Source organism: Oncorhynchus gorbuscha, linkage group LG05, assembly GCF_021184085.1.
Source record: "Oncorhynchus gorbuscha isolate QuinsamMale2020 ecotype Even-year linkage group LG05, OgorEven_v1.0, whole genome shotgun sequence".
Taxonomy (NCBI): domain Eukaryota; kingdom Metazoa; phylum Chordata; class Actinopteri; order Salmoniformes; family Salmonidae; genus Oncorhynchus; species Oncorhynchus gorbuscha.
Window position 1 is genome coordinate 49,038,461 of NC_060177.1, and position 19,291 is coordinate 49,057,751.

The 19,291-nt window shown below is 46.4% G+C and overlaps 1 protein-coding gene across 4 annotated transcripts in view; it reads right to left on the reverse strand.

Annotated features, from left to right (window-relative positions):
• Positions 1-19,291, reverse strand: part of LOC124035998 (cotranscriptional regulator FAM172A homolog) — a 221,709-nt gene that overhangs the window by 104,814 nt on the left and 97,604 nt on the right. For all 4 annotated transcript variants that reach the window (XM_046350020.1, XM_046350023.1, XM_046350022.1 and 1 more), the window contains exon 8: positions 12,035-12,154. In XM_046350020.1, the coding sequence (XP_046205976.1) occupies positions 12,035-12,154 (120 nt within the window). The remainder of the gene's footprint in view (positions 1-12,034; positions 12,155-19,291) is intronic.

Below are 19,291 nucleotides of genomic sequence, written 5' to 3' on the forward strand. Positions count from 1 at the left end.
CGATACAGACCGGCTTCTCTCCAGGCTAGCGCTCCGACCAACCGACCGACCGAGACAGAGATAGAGGGGGGGAGCATTGAGAGAGAGAAATAGAGAGAGAGAGAATCCCACTGCACCCCACTAGCTATGTAAAACCTTGACAGAAAAAAAAATCCTACTACACTAAACTAGTCAGACTTTCAGAGGAGAGGGTATGAATACACTACCGGACAGGGATGTGGGGGGTTTTATGTCTTGGCATTGGGATGGTTTTCTTAATGAGTTGATTTGACCGTGGTGAATACAGGACACTGAGAAACAACAGACTCTAGCTCTTGGTAATCGGGGCGAGAGATAGAAATAAGTTGGAGAAAAAGTATGATTTGATAAAGGTTAAAGGTTGTGCTTTGAGGAAAGCAGTAGGGTTTGACAGTGATAGGAGAGAGAGAGTGATTTTTACATTTACATTTTTGCCATTTAGCAGACAGTCTTATCCAGAGTGACTTACAGTAGTGAGTGCATACTATCTTCATACTGTGTAGGCTATAGGAACATATTAGTGACTTCTCCAGTGGCGCGCCACAGGAGATCTGGCCGGTTGGCATGTGGTTGCTACTACACCATGTGTTCAGACTGAGGCCTGGGAGGGCAGAGAAGAGCTAAGCAGAACTGGCCTCAGGGTCACTATGGGCCAGCAGTACAGCGGCTGAAGAGAGGCAGGAGGAAGAGAAAGAGGAGGAGGACAGGCTGAGGCAGAAGCCACTGAAGTCCCAAAGAACTTGACACCAGAGCAGAAAGAACGAGAGTTCTCTGAAAAGCTCCAGGGATAGACCCAAATCCTGACCTGATACGCACATTAACATCAATGCAAGAGAACGTTTCCTTGGTGTTTGTCAAGTCCGGCATCCGGCCAAAGTCACGCTTGTCTCTCCACCAAAACGGTGATGGGACATGGTCTGGAAATAGCTCTCCCACCATCATCATCGAACTCCTAGCACCTCATCCACCCACTGAGAGTCCGTATGGAACGCATGTCCTCCAACTTTTTCTCCACAACCCATCCTCCTCAGCCCTTATCAAACAACACGACATCTGCTCACATCTGAGACTACCTACGTACGGAGACAGAGCGGGAAGAGATACCGTAAAAGAAAAATATCCGTATTCCCTGCAGAGAAAAATACACACAGAACCTATATACTGTAAATACAGCACACCACAAACACGTGTGTGTGGATGTGTGTGTGTGTATGTGTGTTCGTGTGTGTGTGTGTGTGTGTGTGTGTGTGTGTGTGTGTGTGTGTGTGTGTGTGTGTGTGTGTGTGTGTGTGTGTGTGTGTTGTGTGTGCGTGTGTGTGTGTGTGTGCGTGTGTGCGTGTGTGTGTGTGTGTGTGCGTGTGCGTGCGTGTGCGTGCGTGCGTGCGTGCGTGCGTGCGTGCGTGCGTGTGCGTGTGCGCGTGCGTGCGTGCGCGTGCGTGTGAATAGACCTATACATTCTGTATGTTCTGTTGTGAGGTGGAGATGGTGGGACAGTTGGTTGGCAACCCACACATTTGCGTATTGGGAGACAGATGCATTCTTACATAAGCCCTTATATAACACGGCTCCATCTTGTCCAATAACCATGCTCCTTTTCACTGCTTGAGCGGGAAGGTTACAGCGGGTTAGACACCCCCCTGCGCGCCGCGCCTCCCCCTCCGCACCCCTGGCAACGGAGGAAGATGAAAAGGGGAGCGCAGGCAGACAGGCAACTAGGAAGGGTAGGGAGGCAGGAAGGCAGGCAGGGAGACAAGCAGGCAGGCAGGGAGACAAGCAGGTAGGCAGGGAGACAAATAGGCTGAAAGACAGACACAGACAGGCACGCTGGCAGAGCACACTATGGTTGTTATTGTGTGTGTGTGTGTTGTGTGTTGTGTGTGTGTGTGTGTGTGTGTGTGTGTGTGTGTGTGTGTGTGTGTGTGTGTGTGTGTGTGTGTGTGTGTGTGTGTGTGTGTGTGTACAAAGGATAGCTGGTCCCCGACATCCTATCGGTGCCATTTGAATGGGCTTGGCCGGTACTGGTAGGAAATGGAAGTCAGGGGTATACATCATCTAGGCGCTCTACACTGAGACCTACAGGTAACTGCCAAAATAATGGAAACACTTGAGTAAATGAGGGATAAAAAAGTATATTTAAAGCAGATTCTTCCACACAGGTGTGGTTCCTGAGTTAAATAAGCAACTAAAATCCCATCAGGCTTAGGGTCAAATGTAGAATTCTGAGCAGACCTCGATTTTGGCTACCATGGCTATGCCCCCATAGGATGAAAATGCCCCCATCCACAGGGCACGAGTGGTCCCAGTGGTTTGAGATGCACGAAACGATGCAAACCATATACCATGGTCGTCTCAGTCACCAGATCTCAACCCAATTTAACACTTCTGGGAGATTGTGGAACGGCACCTGAGACAGCATTTTACAACACCAACAAAATACCAAATGATGGAAATTCTCATGGAAGAATGCTGTCGCTTCCCTTCTACAGAGTCCCAGACACAAGTAGAATCTATACCAAGGTGCATTGATGCTTGACTGGCTCGTGGTGCCCCAACGCCCTATTAAGACACTCTATGTTGGTGTTTCCTTTATTTTGGTGTTAAACTGTAAATGACCGGTCAGTCAAACACGTGATCTAGTTGCTTTGATTATCAGAACGCTTTCACAGAGAGGACAAGAAAAATCTTTGGCTTCCATGAACAAGTGTTGGGTCACGTCCAACCACGTCGACTATTTAAATTGGCTAACTCTTTATCAAGTGCAAGTTAATCAACAATTGGAATTGCCTGATGTGAATTTGGAGACGGAGAAAACAGTTTAACTTAAACGTTTTCTACTGTTCGCAAGTATAGCCCGTTTGTTTACAAACATTGGAGTCATTTTTTAAATTTATTTTATTTTGGCTTCTGACGGGGTACAACAGTTGAACTAAGCTCATGAGGCATCTATCTATAAGTCATATTATTCAAGAATCAATGAGTGTCATCAATTTAAAATCGAAAAATGTACTTATCAATATTTACCACAGATTGAAGCTTTAAAGCCAAGTACAAGTCCTACAGAGAGAGAGAGAGAGAGAGAGAGAGAGAGAGAGAGAGAGAGAGAGAGAGAGGGAGATGGAGAGAGAAAAAAAGAGCGAGGAAGAGTTGTAAGAAAGAAGGACCGGGAGAAGGAAAGAAAACAGAGAGATAGGGTTGGGTTTGATAGAGCCAAAGAGATGCAGAGAGGATAGAGAGAGAGAAAGAGAGGAGGGACAGAGGGAGGGAGAATGCCTGGCTACTATTCACTCCAACATAGGGATTAACATGGGTAACCAGGATCTTGGGACTGTCCCAGGAGCACTCTTCACAAGACCCGGGAAATTACATTTCCCCCCCAATGTTGCCACTAATGCAAATCCACAAAATACACAACATGAGCAGTATCAGATTAGCAAAAAACAAAAAAGCACATTATCCAAACAGGTTGTCGCATGGAGGCCTTTAATCTCGGATATTTACTTAACACAAAGTCGGCATGAATTCAAAGCACACGCATAATTGACACTGTCGGACTGCATGCGCGACCCAAATTAAACAAAAATACAACGGTTTGGCCATAATGACCATTGTTATGTTTAGAGGAAAAGGGGGGAAGCTTGCAAGCCGAAGAACACCATCCCAACCGTGAAGCACAGGGGTGGCAGCATCATGTAGTGGGGGTGCTTTGCTGCAGGAGGGACTGGCATCATGAGGTAGGACAATTATGGGGATATATTGAAGCAACATCTCAAGACATGAGTCAGGAAGTTAAAGCTTGGTCGCAAATGGGTCAAAGGACCCCAAGCATACTTCCAAAGTTGTGGCAAAATGGCTTAAGGACAACAAAGTCAAGGTATTGAAGTGGCCATCACAAAGCCCTGACCTCAATCCTATAGAACATTTGTGGGCAGAACTGAAAAAGCGTGTGTGAGCAAGGAGGCCTACAAACCTGACTCGGTTCCACCAGCTCTGTCGGGAGGAATGGGATAAAATTCACCCAACTTATTGTGGGAAGCTTGTGGAAGGCTACCCGAAATGTTTGACCCAAGTTAAACAATTTAAAGGCAATGCTAACAAATACTAATTGAGTGTATGTAAACTTCTGACCAACTGGGAATGTGATGAAAGAAATAAAATATTAAATCATTCTCTCCACTATTATTCTGACATTTCACATCCTTAAAATAAAGTGGTGATCCTAACTGACCTAAGACAGGGAATTTTTACTCGGATTAAATGTCAGATGCTCTTACTGCTGCTCTTTAAATACTTGTTACTTTTTTATCTTATTCTTATCAATATTCTTTTTTAACTGCACTCTCAGTTAGGGGCTGTTAAGCAAGCATTTCACTGTAAGGTCTACACCTGTTGTACTCGGCGCATGTGACTAATACAATTTGATAACAGTGCAGAGAGGCATGAGGGAAAATGCTATCTTCTCCTGTCCTAGAGTCTATGCTATTGTCCTATCCAATCCCAATCCCACTGAAACCCCAAATCCCGACTCGCATGAAAAAAATAAAAAATAAAACTTTAGATGAAAAAAAAACCTTATCTAATTCATACTTTGCAATATGGCCAAAACATTTCCTCCGCTTCTCCGTGCTGTCTCGTATTGCTGCCCATATGTGCGCTTGCTTCTCCGTGCTGTCTCGTATTGCTGCCCATATGTGCTCTTGCTTCTCCGTGCTGTCTCGTATTGCTGTCCATATGTGCTCTTGCTTCTCCGTGCTGTCTCGTATTGCTGCCCATATGTGCGCTTGCTTCTCCGTGCTGTCTCGTATTGCTGTCCATATGTGCGCTTGCTTCTCCGTGCTGTCTCGTATTGCTGCCCATATGTGCGCTTGCTTCTCCGTGCTGTCTCGTATTGCTGCCCATATGTGCGCTTCGGTAGATAATGTGTGCTCAACAAAAAAGGTATGAGAGTAGAAATTTCCATTTTTAAAACATTGAAAGTTGGTACCTGTGAAGATACCTTGATATTTAAACTATTTGCACTCTTCATCACCCCGTTATTCATGAACCGATCTGCTATCTGTATTATCATCAACTAAATTTAGCTGAATAGGAAACATTCGGTCATTTGTTGACGGAGGTTATCTAGCAAGATTAACAACAAAGGTCATTTGGTCTTTTTTCATTTGACTGCCATCATATACAACGTTTGTATATATGTCCTGAGCACGCTCTGTGTCGAGACTGCTGAAATGCACTGAAATAATTGAGGAACATGATAAAAACATGACATCAAATCAAATCAAATTTTATTTGTCACATACACATGGTTAGCAGATGTTAATGCGAGTGTAGCGCAATGCTTGTGCTTCTAGTTCCGACAATGCAGTGATAACCAACAAGTAATCTAACTAACAATTCCAAAACTACTGTCTTATACACAGTGTAAGGGGATAAGGAATATGTACATAAGGATATATGAATGAGTGATGGTACAGAGCAGCATACAGTAGATGGTATCGAGTACAGTATATACATATGAGATGAGTGTGTAGACAAAGTAAACAAAGTGGCATAGTTAAAGTGGCTAGTGATACATGTATTACATAAGGATGCAGTCGATGATGTAGAGTACAGTATATACATATGCATATGAGATGAATAATGTAGGGTAAGTAACATTATATAAGGTAGCATTGTTTAAAGTGGCTAGTGATATATTTACATCATTTCCCATCAATTCCCATTATTAAAGTGGCTGGAGATGGGTCAGTGTCAATGACAGTGTGTTGGCAGCAGCCACTCAATGTTAGTGGTGGCTGTTTAACAGTCTGATGGCCTTGAGATAGAAGCTGTTTTTCAGTCTCTCGGTCCCAGCTTTGATGCACCTGTACTGACCTCGCCTTCTGGATGATAGCGGGGTGAACAGGCAGTGGTTCGGGTGGTTGATGTCCTTGATGATCTTTATGGCCTTCCTGTAACATCGGGTGGTGTAGGTGTCCTGGAGGGCAGGTAGTTTGCCCCCGGTGATGCGTTGTGCAGTCCTCACTACCCTCTGGAGAGCCTTACGGTTGAGGGCGGAGCAGTTGCCGTACCAGGCGGTGATACAGCCCGCAAGGATGCTCTCGATTGTGTATCTGTAGAAGTTTGTGAGTGCTTTTGGTGACAAGCCGAATTTCTTCAGCCTCCTGAGGTTGAAGAGGCGCTGCTGCGTCTTCTTCACGACGCTGTCAGTGTGAGTGGACCAATTCAGTTTGTCTGTGATGTGTATGCCGAGGAACTTAAAACTAGCTACCCTCTCCACTGCTGTTCCATCGATGTGGATAGGGGGGTGTTCCCTCTGCTGTTTCCTGAAGTCCACAATCATCTCCTTAGTTTTGTTGACGTTGAGTGTGAGGTTATTTTCCATCTTTACATAGTGCCGCAGCCAAGCCGACAAGGTGGGGCTGCGATAATCTTATTTGGGAACCCTGGCTATAATGACAATATCTTTGGTTTTAAATGCTTTAACTGGCCACATATTTCTGTATTTCTCGGGACTCTCAGGATAAATATGAATTATTCCCGGTATTAAAACTTGGTAGATTTCGACATAAAGCCATCCTCCTCCCTACAGCAATCTTCTCCCATTCAAAGGCATTTAGCTACTCTTTGATGTGACTATAATTAGTCTATACACACTATGAAGTGTTTTAAAATAAATCAAATTGCAATGAAACAGTTGAGCGCTCCAAACTGAGGGGATACATGGTAGCGAGCAGGGGAGGGCAGAGCAGGAGAAATTAATCGCAGATCGTTTGATGTGCTTGATCAGAAACGTGTTTATTAACTGCAAAAGGGAGCTATAATTAACCCGGAGACAGCTTGTTTTCTCGGGGTCTGCTTGTGTGTCAAATGGTTCATCCCGCAAGGCTCACATCCCACCATGCCCCCCCCCCCCCCCCCCCCCGGCCACTTTCTCCTCAATTAGGTGGTTGAATGTGTCTGTGGGATGTGAGTGCTTGTGTGTATATATCCCTATTTCAGTGTGTGGGGTGTGCATGTCTCCACACATTAAAGTGTTTACGTGAATGTTTGAATTACAGGTGTGGGTTAGTTCATTTACAGGATATTGTGGAGAAAGGAGAAAGGTCCAGCACCCCAGGCTTATGAACAATGTCGCAACAGTGGCAATGAAGGAACCTGATCGTTGCTCCCTATGAAGCTAGATCCCAGTAGGGTAGAGCAGGGGCTATGGCTGTACTCCCCAGCCCATACATTAACATTTTACCAGACGTTCATATCCATGGCGACGTACAGGAGCAATTAAGGGATAAGTGCCTTGCTCAAGGCCACATCAACAGATTTCTCAAGTAGTCAGCTCTAGGATTCGAACCAGCAATCTTTTATGTACTGGCCCAACGCTCTTAACCGCTACCTGCTTACCTATGACAGTGCAGTGGAGTGGGGCTGTGAGAGAGAGAGAGAGAGAGAGAGAGAGAGAGAGAGAGAGAGAGAGAGAGAGAGAGAGAGAGAGAGAGAGAGAGAGAGAGAGAGAGAGCACACCATCCTTGGCACACACAGAGGCGGGGGAGGATGGCTGTCACGGACAAAACACCACATTAATATTTAGCAAGCAAATTAATATTACAAAATAAAAAAAAGAGTAGGTTTAAAGGAGAAACAATATATATTCCTGGAATGACCAGTGGGACAAGTACCCACACCGCCCACCCCCCACACTACACTTGTCCTCACCTACCCTCCGCTCCCCTCCCCAAAAGCAGAGGAAAGAGATGCTTTAAATAACGTGGGTTCATGGAGAGTCTACCAGTAAATCCAACAGATCAAAGAGCTATGATCACCACCAGGCTCCTGCACCAGCTGTCAGAGAGAGAGAGAGAGAGAGAGAGAGAGAGAGAGAGAGAGAGAGAGAGAGAGAGAGCTGTGTGAGCCTAGTGCACTTACCACCTAGCCAAGCTATCTGAGCACTGGAGAGAGAGCCCTGTGAGCCGAGCACCTAGCCTAGCTTAGCTATCTGAGCACTGGAGAGAGAGCCCTGTGAGCCGAGCATCTAGCCTAGCTTAGCTATCTGAGCACTGCAGAGAGAGACAGAATTAGAGAGACCCCTGTGAGCTTAGCACCTAACCAAGCTATCTGAGCACTGCAGAGAGAGACAGAAGGAGAGAGAGCCCTGTGAGTCTAGCACCTAGCCTAGCTATCTGAGCACCGCAGATAAAGACAGAAGGAGAAAGAGCCCTGTGAGCCTAGCACCTAACCAAGCTATCTGAGCACTGCAGAGAGAGACAGAAGGAGAGAGGGCCCTGTGAGTCTAGCACCTAGCCTAGCTATCTGAGCACGGCAGATAAAGACAGAAGGAGAAGGAGCCCTGTGAGTCTAGCACCTAGCCTAGCTATCTGAGCACGGCAGATAAAGACAGAAGGAGAGAGAGCCCTGTGAGTCTAGCACCTAGCCTAGCTATCTGAGCACGACAGATAAAGACAGAAGGAGAGAGAGCCCTGTGAGTCTAGCACCTAGCCTAGCTATCTGAGCACGGCAGATAAAGACAGAAGGAGAGAGAGCCCTGTGAGTCTAGCACCTAGCCTAGCTATCTGAGCACTGCAGAGAGAGAAGGAGAGAGCCCTGTGAGTCTAGCACCTAGCCTAGCTATCTGAGCACGGCAGATAAAGACAGAAGGAGAAAGACCCCTGTGAGCCTAGCACCTAACCAAGCTATCTGAGCACTGCAGAGAGAGACAGAAGGAGAGAGAGCCCTGTGAGTCTAGCACCTAGCCTAGCTATCTGAGCACGGCAGAGAGAGAAGGAGAGCCCTGTGAGCCTAGCACCTAACCAGCCTAGCTATCAGAGCACTGCAGGGAGAGACAGAAGGAGAGAGAGCCCTGTGACCCTAGCACCTAGCCTAGCCTAGCTATCTGAGCACTACAGAGAAAGACAGAAGGAGAGAGAGCTCTGAGCCTAGCACCTAGCCTAGCCTAGCTATCAGAGCACTGCAGAGAGACAGAAGGAGAGAGCCCTGTGAGCCTAGCACCTAGCCTAGCCTAGCTATCTGAGCACTGCAAAGAGAGACAGAAGGAGAGAGAGCCCTGTGAGCCGACCACCTAGCCTAGCTATCTGAGCACTGCAGAGAGAGGCAGCCCTGTGAACCTAGCCTAGCCTAGATATTAGAGCAGTGCAGCACCCTAGCCTAGCCTAGCTATCAGAGCACGGCAGATAAAGACAGAAGGAGAAAGAGCCCTGTGAGACGAGCACCTAGCCTAGCTATCTGAGCACTGCAGAGAGAGAAGGAGAGAGCCCTGTGAGTCTAGCACCTAGCCTAGCTATCTGAGCACGGCAGATAAAGACAGAAGGAGAGAGAGCCCTGTGAGTCTAGCACCTAGCCTAGCTATCTGAGCACTGCAGAGAGAGAAGGAGAGAGCCCTGTGAGTCTAGCACCTAGCCTAGCTATCTGAACACGGCAGATAAAGACAGAAGGAGAAAGACCCCTGTGAGCCTAGCACCTAACCAAGCTATCTGAGCACTGCAGAGAGAGAAGGAGAGCCCTGTGAGCCTAGCACCTAGCCTAGCCTAGCTATCAGAGCACTGCAGGGAGAGACAGAAGGAGAGAGAGCCCTGTGACCCTAGCACCTAGCCTAGCCTAGCTATCTGAGCACTACAGAGAGAGACAGAAGGAGAGAGAGCCCTGTGAGTCTAGCACCTAGCCTAGCTATCTGAGCACGGCAGATAAAGACAGAAGGAGAAAGAGCCCTGTGAGACGAGCACCTAGCCTAGCTATCTGAGCACTGCAGAGAGAGAAGGAGAGCCCTGTGAGCGTAGCACCTAGCCTAGCCTAGCTATCAGAGCACTGCAGGGAGAGACAGAAGGAGAGAGAGCCCTGTGACCCTAGCACCTAGCCTAGCCTAGCCTAGCTATCTGAGCACTACAGAGAAAGACAGAAGGAGAGAGAGCTCTGAGTCTAGCACCTAGCCTAGCCTAGCTATCTGAGCCCTACAGAGAGAGACAGAAGGAGAGAGAGCCCTGTGAGTCTAGCACCTAGCCTAGCTATCTGAGCACGGCAGATAAAGACAGAAGGAGAAAGAGCCCTGTGAGCCTAGCACCTAACCAAGCTATCTGAGCACTGCAGAGAGAGACAGAAGGAGAGAGGGCCCTGTGAGTCTAGCACCTAGCCTAGCTATCTGAGCACGGCAGATAAAGACAGAAGGAGAAAGAGCCCTGTGAGTCTAGCACCTGAGCTATCTGAGCACGGCAGATAAAGACAGAAGGAGAAAGAGCCCTGTGAGTCTAGCACCTAGCCTAGCTATCTGAGCACGACAGATAAAGACAGAAGGAGAGAGAGCCCTGTGAGTCTAGCACCTAGCCTAGCTATCTGAGCACGGCAGATAAAGACAGAAGGAGAGAGAGCCCTGTGAGTCTAGCACCTAGCCTAGCTATCTGAGCACTGCAGAGAGAGAAGGAGAGAGCCCTGTGAGTCTAGCACCTAGCCTAGCTATCTGAGCACGGCAGATAAAGACAGAAGGAGAGAGAGCCCTGTGAGTCTAGCACCTAGCCTAGCTATCTGAGCACTGCAGAGAGAGAAGGAGAGAGCCCTGTGAGCCTAGCACCTAGCCTAGCCTAGCTATCAGAGCACTGCAGGGAGAAACAGAAGGAGAGAGAGCCCTGTGACCCTAGCACCTAGCCTAGCCTAGCTATCTGAGCACTACAGAGAAAGACAGAAGGAGAGAGAGCTCTGAGTCTAGCACCTAGCCTAGCCTAGCTATCTGAGCCCTACAGAGAAAGGAGAGAGCCCTGTGAGCCTAGCACCTAGCCTAGCCTAGCTATCTGAGCACTGCAGAGAGAGAAGGAGAGAGCCCTGTGAGCCTAGCACCTAGCCTAGCCTAGCTATCAGAGCACTGCAGGGAGAAACAGAAGGAGAGAGAGCCCTGTGAGCCTAGCACCTAGCCTAGCCTAGCTATCAGAGCACTGCAGGGAGAGACAGAAGGAGAGAGAGCCCTGTGACCCTAGCACCTAGCCTAGCCTAGCTATCTGAGCACTACAGAGAAAGACAGAAGGAGAGAGAGCTCTGAGTCTAGCACCTAGCCTAGCCTAGCTATCTGCGCCCTACAGAGAGAGACATAAGGAGAGAGCCTTGTGAGCCGAGCACCTAGCCTAGCTATCAGAGCACTGCCGGGAGAGACAGAAGGAGAGAGAGCCCTGTGAGTCTAGCACCTAGCCTAGCTATCAGAGCACTGCCGGGTGAGACAGAAGGAGAGAGAGAGCCCTGTGACCCTAGCACCTAGCCTAGCTATCTAGGCACTGCAGCGAGAGACAGAAGGAGAGAGAGCTCTGAGTCTAGCACCTAGCCTAGCCTAGCTATCAGAGCACTGCAGAGAGAGCCCTGTGAGCCTAGCACCTAGCCTAGCTGTCTGAGCACTGCAGAGAGAGACAGAATGAGAGAAAGACCTGTGAGCCTAGCACCTAAGCCTAGCCTAGCTATCTGAGCACTGCAGAGAGGGACAGAAGGAAAGAGAGCCATGTGAGTCTAGCACCTAGCCCAGCCTAGCTATCTGAGCACTGCAGAGAGAGACAGAAGGAGAGAGAGCCCTTCGAGCCGGGCGTTCAGGCTGCCAATAACAAACACTGAGAGACCCACACTGAGAGGTACATATAAGCTCAACACTATAAAAATATAGGCTAGACTTAATTATAGACTCAACACTAGAAAGACACACAGATGCAGAGACCACCCCCCATCTCTCTCATCTTCTACGACTTGCAGTTTTGCATGCTCCGCAGCGTGGTTTAATAGAAACCTTGTTTTTTTTCTAGTTCTCTCTCCATTTTCTCCCTACGTCTTGTTGTGCGGAGGAGAGGAAGTGGATTTCGCCCTAGGACAGGGATGAACTGGCTTGTTTATAGAAGCAGCACTTTCTCAAAGAAACTAAACGTTATTTATTTTTAATCATCCCACCGCATTTCACACGCTACCACACTGGCTGACTGTCCCAGAGGTAGTATGCTGGGGGGGGGGGGGCATGGGGGGGGGCAGAGGAAAGAAAGCAACCACTCACCAGCTCCACCAACGACAGGCCTCCGTAGCTGTGCGCCACGACAAAGACGTTCCTGGCGGCGGCTTTGGACACAAAGTGGTCCCACACGTAGAGCACGTGTTCCTCGGGGGAGCCGTTTTCCTGGAACACAAGGACAGAACTTCACGTCACATCCCCCAAAAACAAGAAGAAAAGACACACACAAAAAAACACATCGGAGAGAGTTAGAACGGCGTCAGCGAGAGAGATTGAAGAAGGGTTGAGAAAGACACTGCCAGTGTGTCATAGACAGTGAAAAGAATGCGGGAGAAAGATCCGAGTTTTAAAAAAGTGAACTAACTCTGAGAGACGTAAAAAGAGGAAAAAGGTGAGAGTGAAACTCGGGGAGAGAAAGTTCTGTCACAGTTGGCATGTAGGCCTCCAGAAATAAAAATGAAAAAGCACTGCTGATGGCAGAGGGTGTGTTTTATAAACGCTGACTGCTCGCCGGATCAATAAGTCTTGCATATTGCAAATGCCCTAAATGTAAAACTCGATAGGTCACGTGACGTAACGTTTAAATCTTAATTTGTGCCTGGATCGATGGAGCATCTATACGACAATAAAGGCGTAATGGGCAAACACAGGGGAAGGTCAGGGGAGAGAACAACAGAGAGGACGCACACACACCTACACCCACACACAGTACACACCATGGATTTGTTTGACCATAAAGTACACCCACGTGGGTTGTATTTTAATGGAGCATCACTAAGTGCAATTGTTTGTGCCATTCTCCATCCACCCTCAGCAGGCTAGATAATCGATTCCCAAATAAATACCCTTGCTGTCAAAAGGTGAAGCCACTCCAAAGCCATTTCAGAGCAAAAACAGTCTGGTTAAGCTGCCTGCATGGTGTTTACTCACAGGGGTAAAAAGTAACAAAGCTTCATGCCCACTAAATGTCTGGGGAGATTGTTGGATACTATGCTGTGACTGAGAGATCTAGTGGTTTATCCAAGGCAATGGCTGTTTCATAGATATCAGGGAAAGATGCTGTGTTATTTCACTGATGACACAGCTTACACCCACTCACACCCAAGCTTTGAATATTAAAAACAGACAAAAGTACACTTTTCAATCTAGTTGTTGTTAGGCTGTTGTTATTTTGCTGGGCGACTGTGTGTGCGTGTGTGTGTGGAGGTACAGTAAATGAACCCATCAGCTTGTTTATGTTTGCCGGCATAATGAGATGGGGAGGGAGGGAGGGCGGCTGGGTTCAGAGACAGACTCTACGGAGGGTGATGCAACAGTGGGTAATGCTGCGCCCTGCCCTGCCCCGCCCCGATCAATTGCGGGTGGAGGGGGGCGGGGCAGAGTTGGCTGCCTGAAGGCCTGTGACATCAAAGTCCTTTGAAGCCCTCCTCTCCTTCTCTGTGTCACCCTTCATCTACAGGGCTCTGTTTCATAATCATTTCCTCCCACCCTCCAACTTCACCACCTGTTCTCCCTCTCTTCACCTGACCCTCCCTACGGAGGCTTGTTGGCTGGTCGCGTGGACTTACACGCATACCTTCTGAATATCCCTCGCATCTAAACCATGTGTTATTGGTCTTAATATTCTGTGTCAAATAGCAGAGTCGGAGAATGGAGCAAAACAGATAGACAAAAGCACCAGGGTCTTTAAATGGTTAGGCGCTGTGCTGCGTATGAAGGAGTGCTCTGGGAGGTCCAGTATGAAGGAGTGCTCTGGGAGGTCCAGTATGAAGGAGTGCTCTGGGAGGTCCAGTTTCCGCCTGCTTCACATTCGATTTGGCTTGTTTGGAGCTCGAGCAGCGGCACGGCAGCGCTGTGACCACAGCGGCGTGGTCGTCGTGGCAACCAGGTAGCGTCTCCCCTTATCACCCGAGCACAGAGCCCCGACACCTGGCCCCATCGCGCCACACAGCTCCACACGCCCACCCACCTCCCCTGATTGACTATCTGGCCCGATAGCACGTTGCATTATCTAAACACTCATTTGCATATTGATGTAATTATTTTCCGGGGTTAATTAGCTCCTGCGAAGCGGGCCGCCCTCAGAGACTTGCTTCCTGTCACACGCCTGCCCGTTTAGTTTATATTTTTTATTTCACTTATTTTCCATTTCCCCCCAGGTCGTCCGATGTGTGTGTGCCAGGTCGTACAGATTCCCCACTGATCACCTGTTGCCAGCATCTTCAAGTGATGACTGTCACTGGCGTTTTGGAGTGTGCATGCGTGTGCGGATTGATTGTGGCACTGTTGTCGGTAGCCAACAGTACATAGAGTCCCTCTAGAATGTACAATATGAGGACCCTCTCAGGCTTCCAGTGAGCTGTCCAACTGTTACCATTCCAATTAAACACTCCAGGACTGAAGAACTATAAACACACTATGGATTTGGGGCGGTAGGTAGCCTAGTGGTTAGAGCGTTGGGACAGTAACCGAAAGGTTGGCTAGATCGACTCCCAGAGGTAAAATAAAATGTCATTCTGCCCCTGAACAAGGTAGTTAACCCATTGTTCCTAGGCCGTCATTGTAAGTAATTTGTTCTTAACTGACTTGCCTAGTTAAATAAAGGTTAAAAAAAAATGTTTTTAAACGAGTGAGTCTCTTGTAAGCAAATTCTCATACTTTTATCATTTAGCTAGCCTCTTTACGTTTACAGTTTTTTGCCATTACAGCTTTAGCTAGTAATGGTAATCCTGATATGAATTTAATTGAATAGCCAACTTTGTGTACCGACTTCTAATTCCACTATAGTTCATCATAGCCAGTTTAATGCAAAATATGTCCATCTTATTTTCTTGAATAATACAGGTAAATGTAAAGGGCCTTACGATGAATTTACAAAATGTAACAGAACATAGAACAAAAAACAATAACCTACATTTAAACATCGACTGCAACGTGCAGCGGGTAGGTTTGTCCGTTTTAACATCATATTTTAATGTGTCCTTTGTGCACAAAGCAAAAGGTAAACAACTAACAGAGCAGTGTTGATTTCAGAATGAAGTATTTTCGTCAGTTTAGTAGCCCTGGGCTCGTCCTACTGCAGAGAAGGGATGCGAGGGTTCAGGGAGGTGCTATGCCTGGGAATAGCCAAGGAGTTATGTCCTTCTTCCTGTACAAATTCCTATCAATATACAGTTTGACAACAATGAGTCTTACCCTACAGCCCTTCTGTCAGTGCTCCTTGAAGACGGGAAACAGCTTTTGCCATTGCGCAAAGCTCTCTAGAGGGTACTGTTTGTTCATCCCAAACGGCTTCCCAGCCAGATGCCGTCCGTGGCTCAGAACCAGCTCCTTCTGCTTCTAATGTTCGAACCTGGCCACGATTGGACGGGGGCCAGTGGGTCGTCCTCCCTAGCTCCCTCCTGACATTGGCTTGGATCTCACCCGGTGGACCAGATGGAAAGAGATGCTCTGCACCGTGTCGTTGTCCAGTTGTAGTTCATTAACCAGGAATGTTTTCAGTGTGTCCTCCACATTTTCTTCTGGCTTTGCAGCTATTCCACTCAAGATAAGATTGTCTCTCGTCGATCGAGTAGTTAGGTGCAGGATTTTCTCCTTCATTTGGAAGTTTTCAGTAGTGATGACTTCCACAATTGTTTGTACACCTTTCACAGTTTTCTTCAATACATCAGGGTCCTTTTGTGTATTTCTCCAATAAAATGCTTGTGAAATACAGTTTTTTCCCCCCAACACAAGCTTGTTTAGTTTTGCGTCAACAGAAGCAAGTAGTTCTTGGTTAGGTGACGTAGTTCTTGGTTAGGTGACGTAGTTCTTGGTCAGGTGATGTAGTTATTGGGCAGGTGACGTAGTTCTTGGTCAGGTGTCGTAGTTCTTGGTCAGGTGACGTAGTTCTTGGTCAGGTGACGTAGTTCTTGGTTAGGTGACGTAGTTCTTGGTCAGGTGACGTAGTTCTTGGTCAGGTGACGTAGTTCTTGGTCAGGTGACGTAGTTCTTGGTCAGGTGACATAGTTCTTGGTTAGCGCCGTCAAGTGACCATATAGGACACTGAGCCCTTTTCCCTCAATTTTTCTCTGGATTCCAACTTGAGTTCAAACGCCCGTATCGTGGACAGGCATGCGTGGTATCCAGTGTTGCTTTGAGTTAGAGGCATGTTTGTTGTTTGTGGCTACTATTGATATTAAGCATCGAGTTTAGAAGTTTAAAAAAAGCACGCTTTTGTTCCAAACCTACCAGACCACTTCACAGCCGAGCGTGCTTAACCGGGCATGCTCAAAGCATGAGCAGCTGAACTTATTTAGGCTTGAACTTATTTAGGTGTGCCAGAACAAAAGGGCTAAATACGCCCAGGACATTTCAGCTTTTCAGCTTTTTATAACTTGTCAATATTTCTAAAAACATAATTCCACTTTGACATTATGTGCTATTGTGTGTAGATCCGTGACACAAAATCTGAATTTAATACATTTAGAATTCAGGCTGTAACACAACAAAATGTGGGGAACAATCAAGGGGTGTGAGTACTTTCTGAAGGCACTGTACACTTATCTATTATCCATAATCACCTGCTTACTGCCCCTCACTGCGTGCTACCTCCCTGAGTGTTATCTCACACACCTTTCACTGTCATACAGTACAGTGTGTGGAGCTCTCGGCGGTGTGTGCGTTTGTATTAATTAGCTGGATACCGTGCGAGCTGTCTGTTTCCAGACTGGTTAGGGTAGAACTACGTTTGAGTGACACTAAACACAAGGCAAACTGTGTGTCTGGGTTTTCAAGACTAGTGTTCCTCACTGATTACTGCCACCAGCACAGAGCAGAGAGAGAGAGAGGAGCTGTCAACCTGCCCAGCTAGCTAGCGCTGAGACAATCACTCAACACCACATCTCTCTGCCTCTCCTCCTCTCTTCTGCTATCCACTTCATCACTCCTTTTACCCCTTTCTACTTCCCTTTCTACCACTCCAGAGCCATGCGAGGGGAAATTGAGATACAGGTCCACTCCAGCTGAACAGATCAGGTGTTTTGAAAGGCTTTGGCGCGTGGTGCAAAAGGAGACATGATTCAAATCAAAGACAGATGCATATATGCATGCACATAGGCCGTTTGGGATGAACAAACAGTACCCTCTAGAGCTTTGCGCGATGGCAAAAGCTGTTTCCCGTCTTCAAGGAGCACTGACAGAAGGGCTGTAGGGTAAGACTCATTGTTGTCAAACTGTATATTGATAGGAATTTGTACAGGAAGAAGGACATAACTCCTTGGCTATTCCCAGGCATAGCACCTCCCTGAACCCTCGCATCCCTTCTCTGCAGTAGGACGAGCCCAGGGCTACTAAACTGACGAAAATACTTCATTCTGAAATCAACACTGCTCTGTTAGTTGTTTACCTTTTGCTTTGTGCACAAAGGACACATTAAAATATGATGTTAAAACGGACAAACCTACCCGCTGCACGTTGCAGTTGATGTTTAAATGTAGGTTATTGTTTTTTGTTCTATGTTCTGTTACATTGTGTAAATTCATTGTAAGGCCCTTTACATTTACCTGTATTATTCAAGAAAATAAGATGGACATATTTTGCTTTAAACTGGCTATGATGAACTATAGTGGAATTAGAAGTCGGTACACGAAGTTGGCTTGTCAATTGAACTTCACAAATATTAGATGAGTATATCAGGATTAGCCATTGCTAGCTAAAACTGTAAACGTAAAGAGGCTAAAGGATAAAAGTATGATATAATTTGCTTACAAGAGACTCACTCTAATTTATTTTTATTGAACCTTTATTTAACTCAGTCAGTTAAGAACAAATTCCTATTTACAATGTCGGTCTACTCCGGCAAACCCGGCGACGCTGGGCCAATTGTGCGCCGCCCTATCGGATTAGAACCAGGTACTGTAGTGACGCCTCTTGCACGGAGATGCAGTGCCTTAGACCGCTGCGCCACTCGGGAGCCCAGAGCCCAGATACTCTACAGGTTAAGGTGAAGCAAAATGGAAGAGTGATTGGGGAAGTTGTATTTTCTTTAATCATGGCTTAAACAACAAAAAAAAGAGTGGTTTTATTCTTACTGGTAATCAGATGAATTATAACATCCATGTGACTATAAGATATAGCACCAGTCAAAAGTTTGGACACACCTACTCATTCAAGGGTTTTTCTTTATGAAAAAAAAAACTAATTTCTACATTGTAGAATAATAGTGAAAACATCAAAACTATGAAATAACACATATGGAACCATGTAGTAACCAAAAGAAGTGTTAAACAGATCAAAATATATTTTAGATTTTAGATTCTTCAAAGCAGCCACCCTTTGCATTGATGACAGAGCTTTGCACACTCTTGGCATTTTCTCAACCAGCTTCACCTGGAATGCTTTTTCAAAACTTTCAAAAACATACACTGAGCACTTGTTGGTTGCTTTTCCTTCACTCTGCGGTCCAACTCCTCCCAAACCATCTCAATTGGGTTGAGGTTGGGTTTCTGGAAGCCAGGTAATCTGATAGATCACTCTCCTTCTTGGTCAAATAGACCTTACACAGCCTGGAGGTGTGTTGGATCATTGTCTTGTTGAAAAACAAATGACAACCCCACTAAGCGCAAACCAGATGGGATGGTGTATCGCTGCAGAATGCTGTGGTATCCATGCTGGTTAAGTGTGTCTTGAATTTTAAATAAATCACAACAGAGTCAGCAGAAAAGCACCCCCACACCATCACACCTCCTCCTCCATGCTTCACGGTGGGAACCACACATGCAGAGATCATCCGTTCACCTACTCTTTGTCTCACAAAGGCACGGCGGTTGGAACCAAAAATCGTACATTTGGACTCGTCAGACCAAAGGACGGATTTCCACCTGTCTAACATCCATGTCTAATTCATGCTTGAAAGTACAATTTCTATTAGAAATCACAAGACTAAGCAAGGGGGTTGTTGGGAAACTCTTCAGGCATATTTCTTTGACAAAGTCGAGATCTATTAAATTCTATTAATTAAAGCAAATATATGTTATTATACGGGTAAAATGCTCCATATGCCATAGAACGTAAGCTAAAAATGTTTTACTACAAATGTATTTTTGTATTAGGTACACCATGACATTGCTGATGACTGTATTGTCCAAATGTGTTGTATCGTGCATGTTTGTCTTTCTGTTTGAGTATTGTTATGTATATTGTCAAATATATTTTTATCAGAATAAAAAATAAATACAAATAAGCTCAGGAGTAAAAGTGTGCTTATTAACAAGTCGTAATAAGTTGCATTGACTCACTCTGTGTTCAATAATAGTGTTTAAC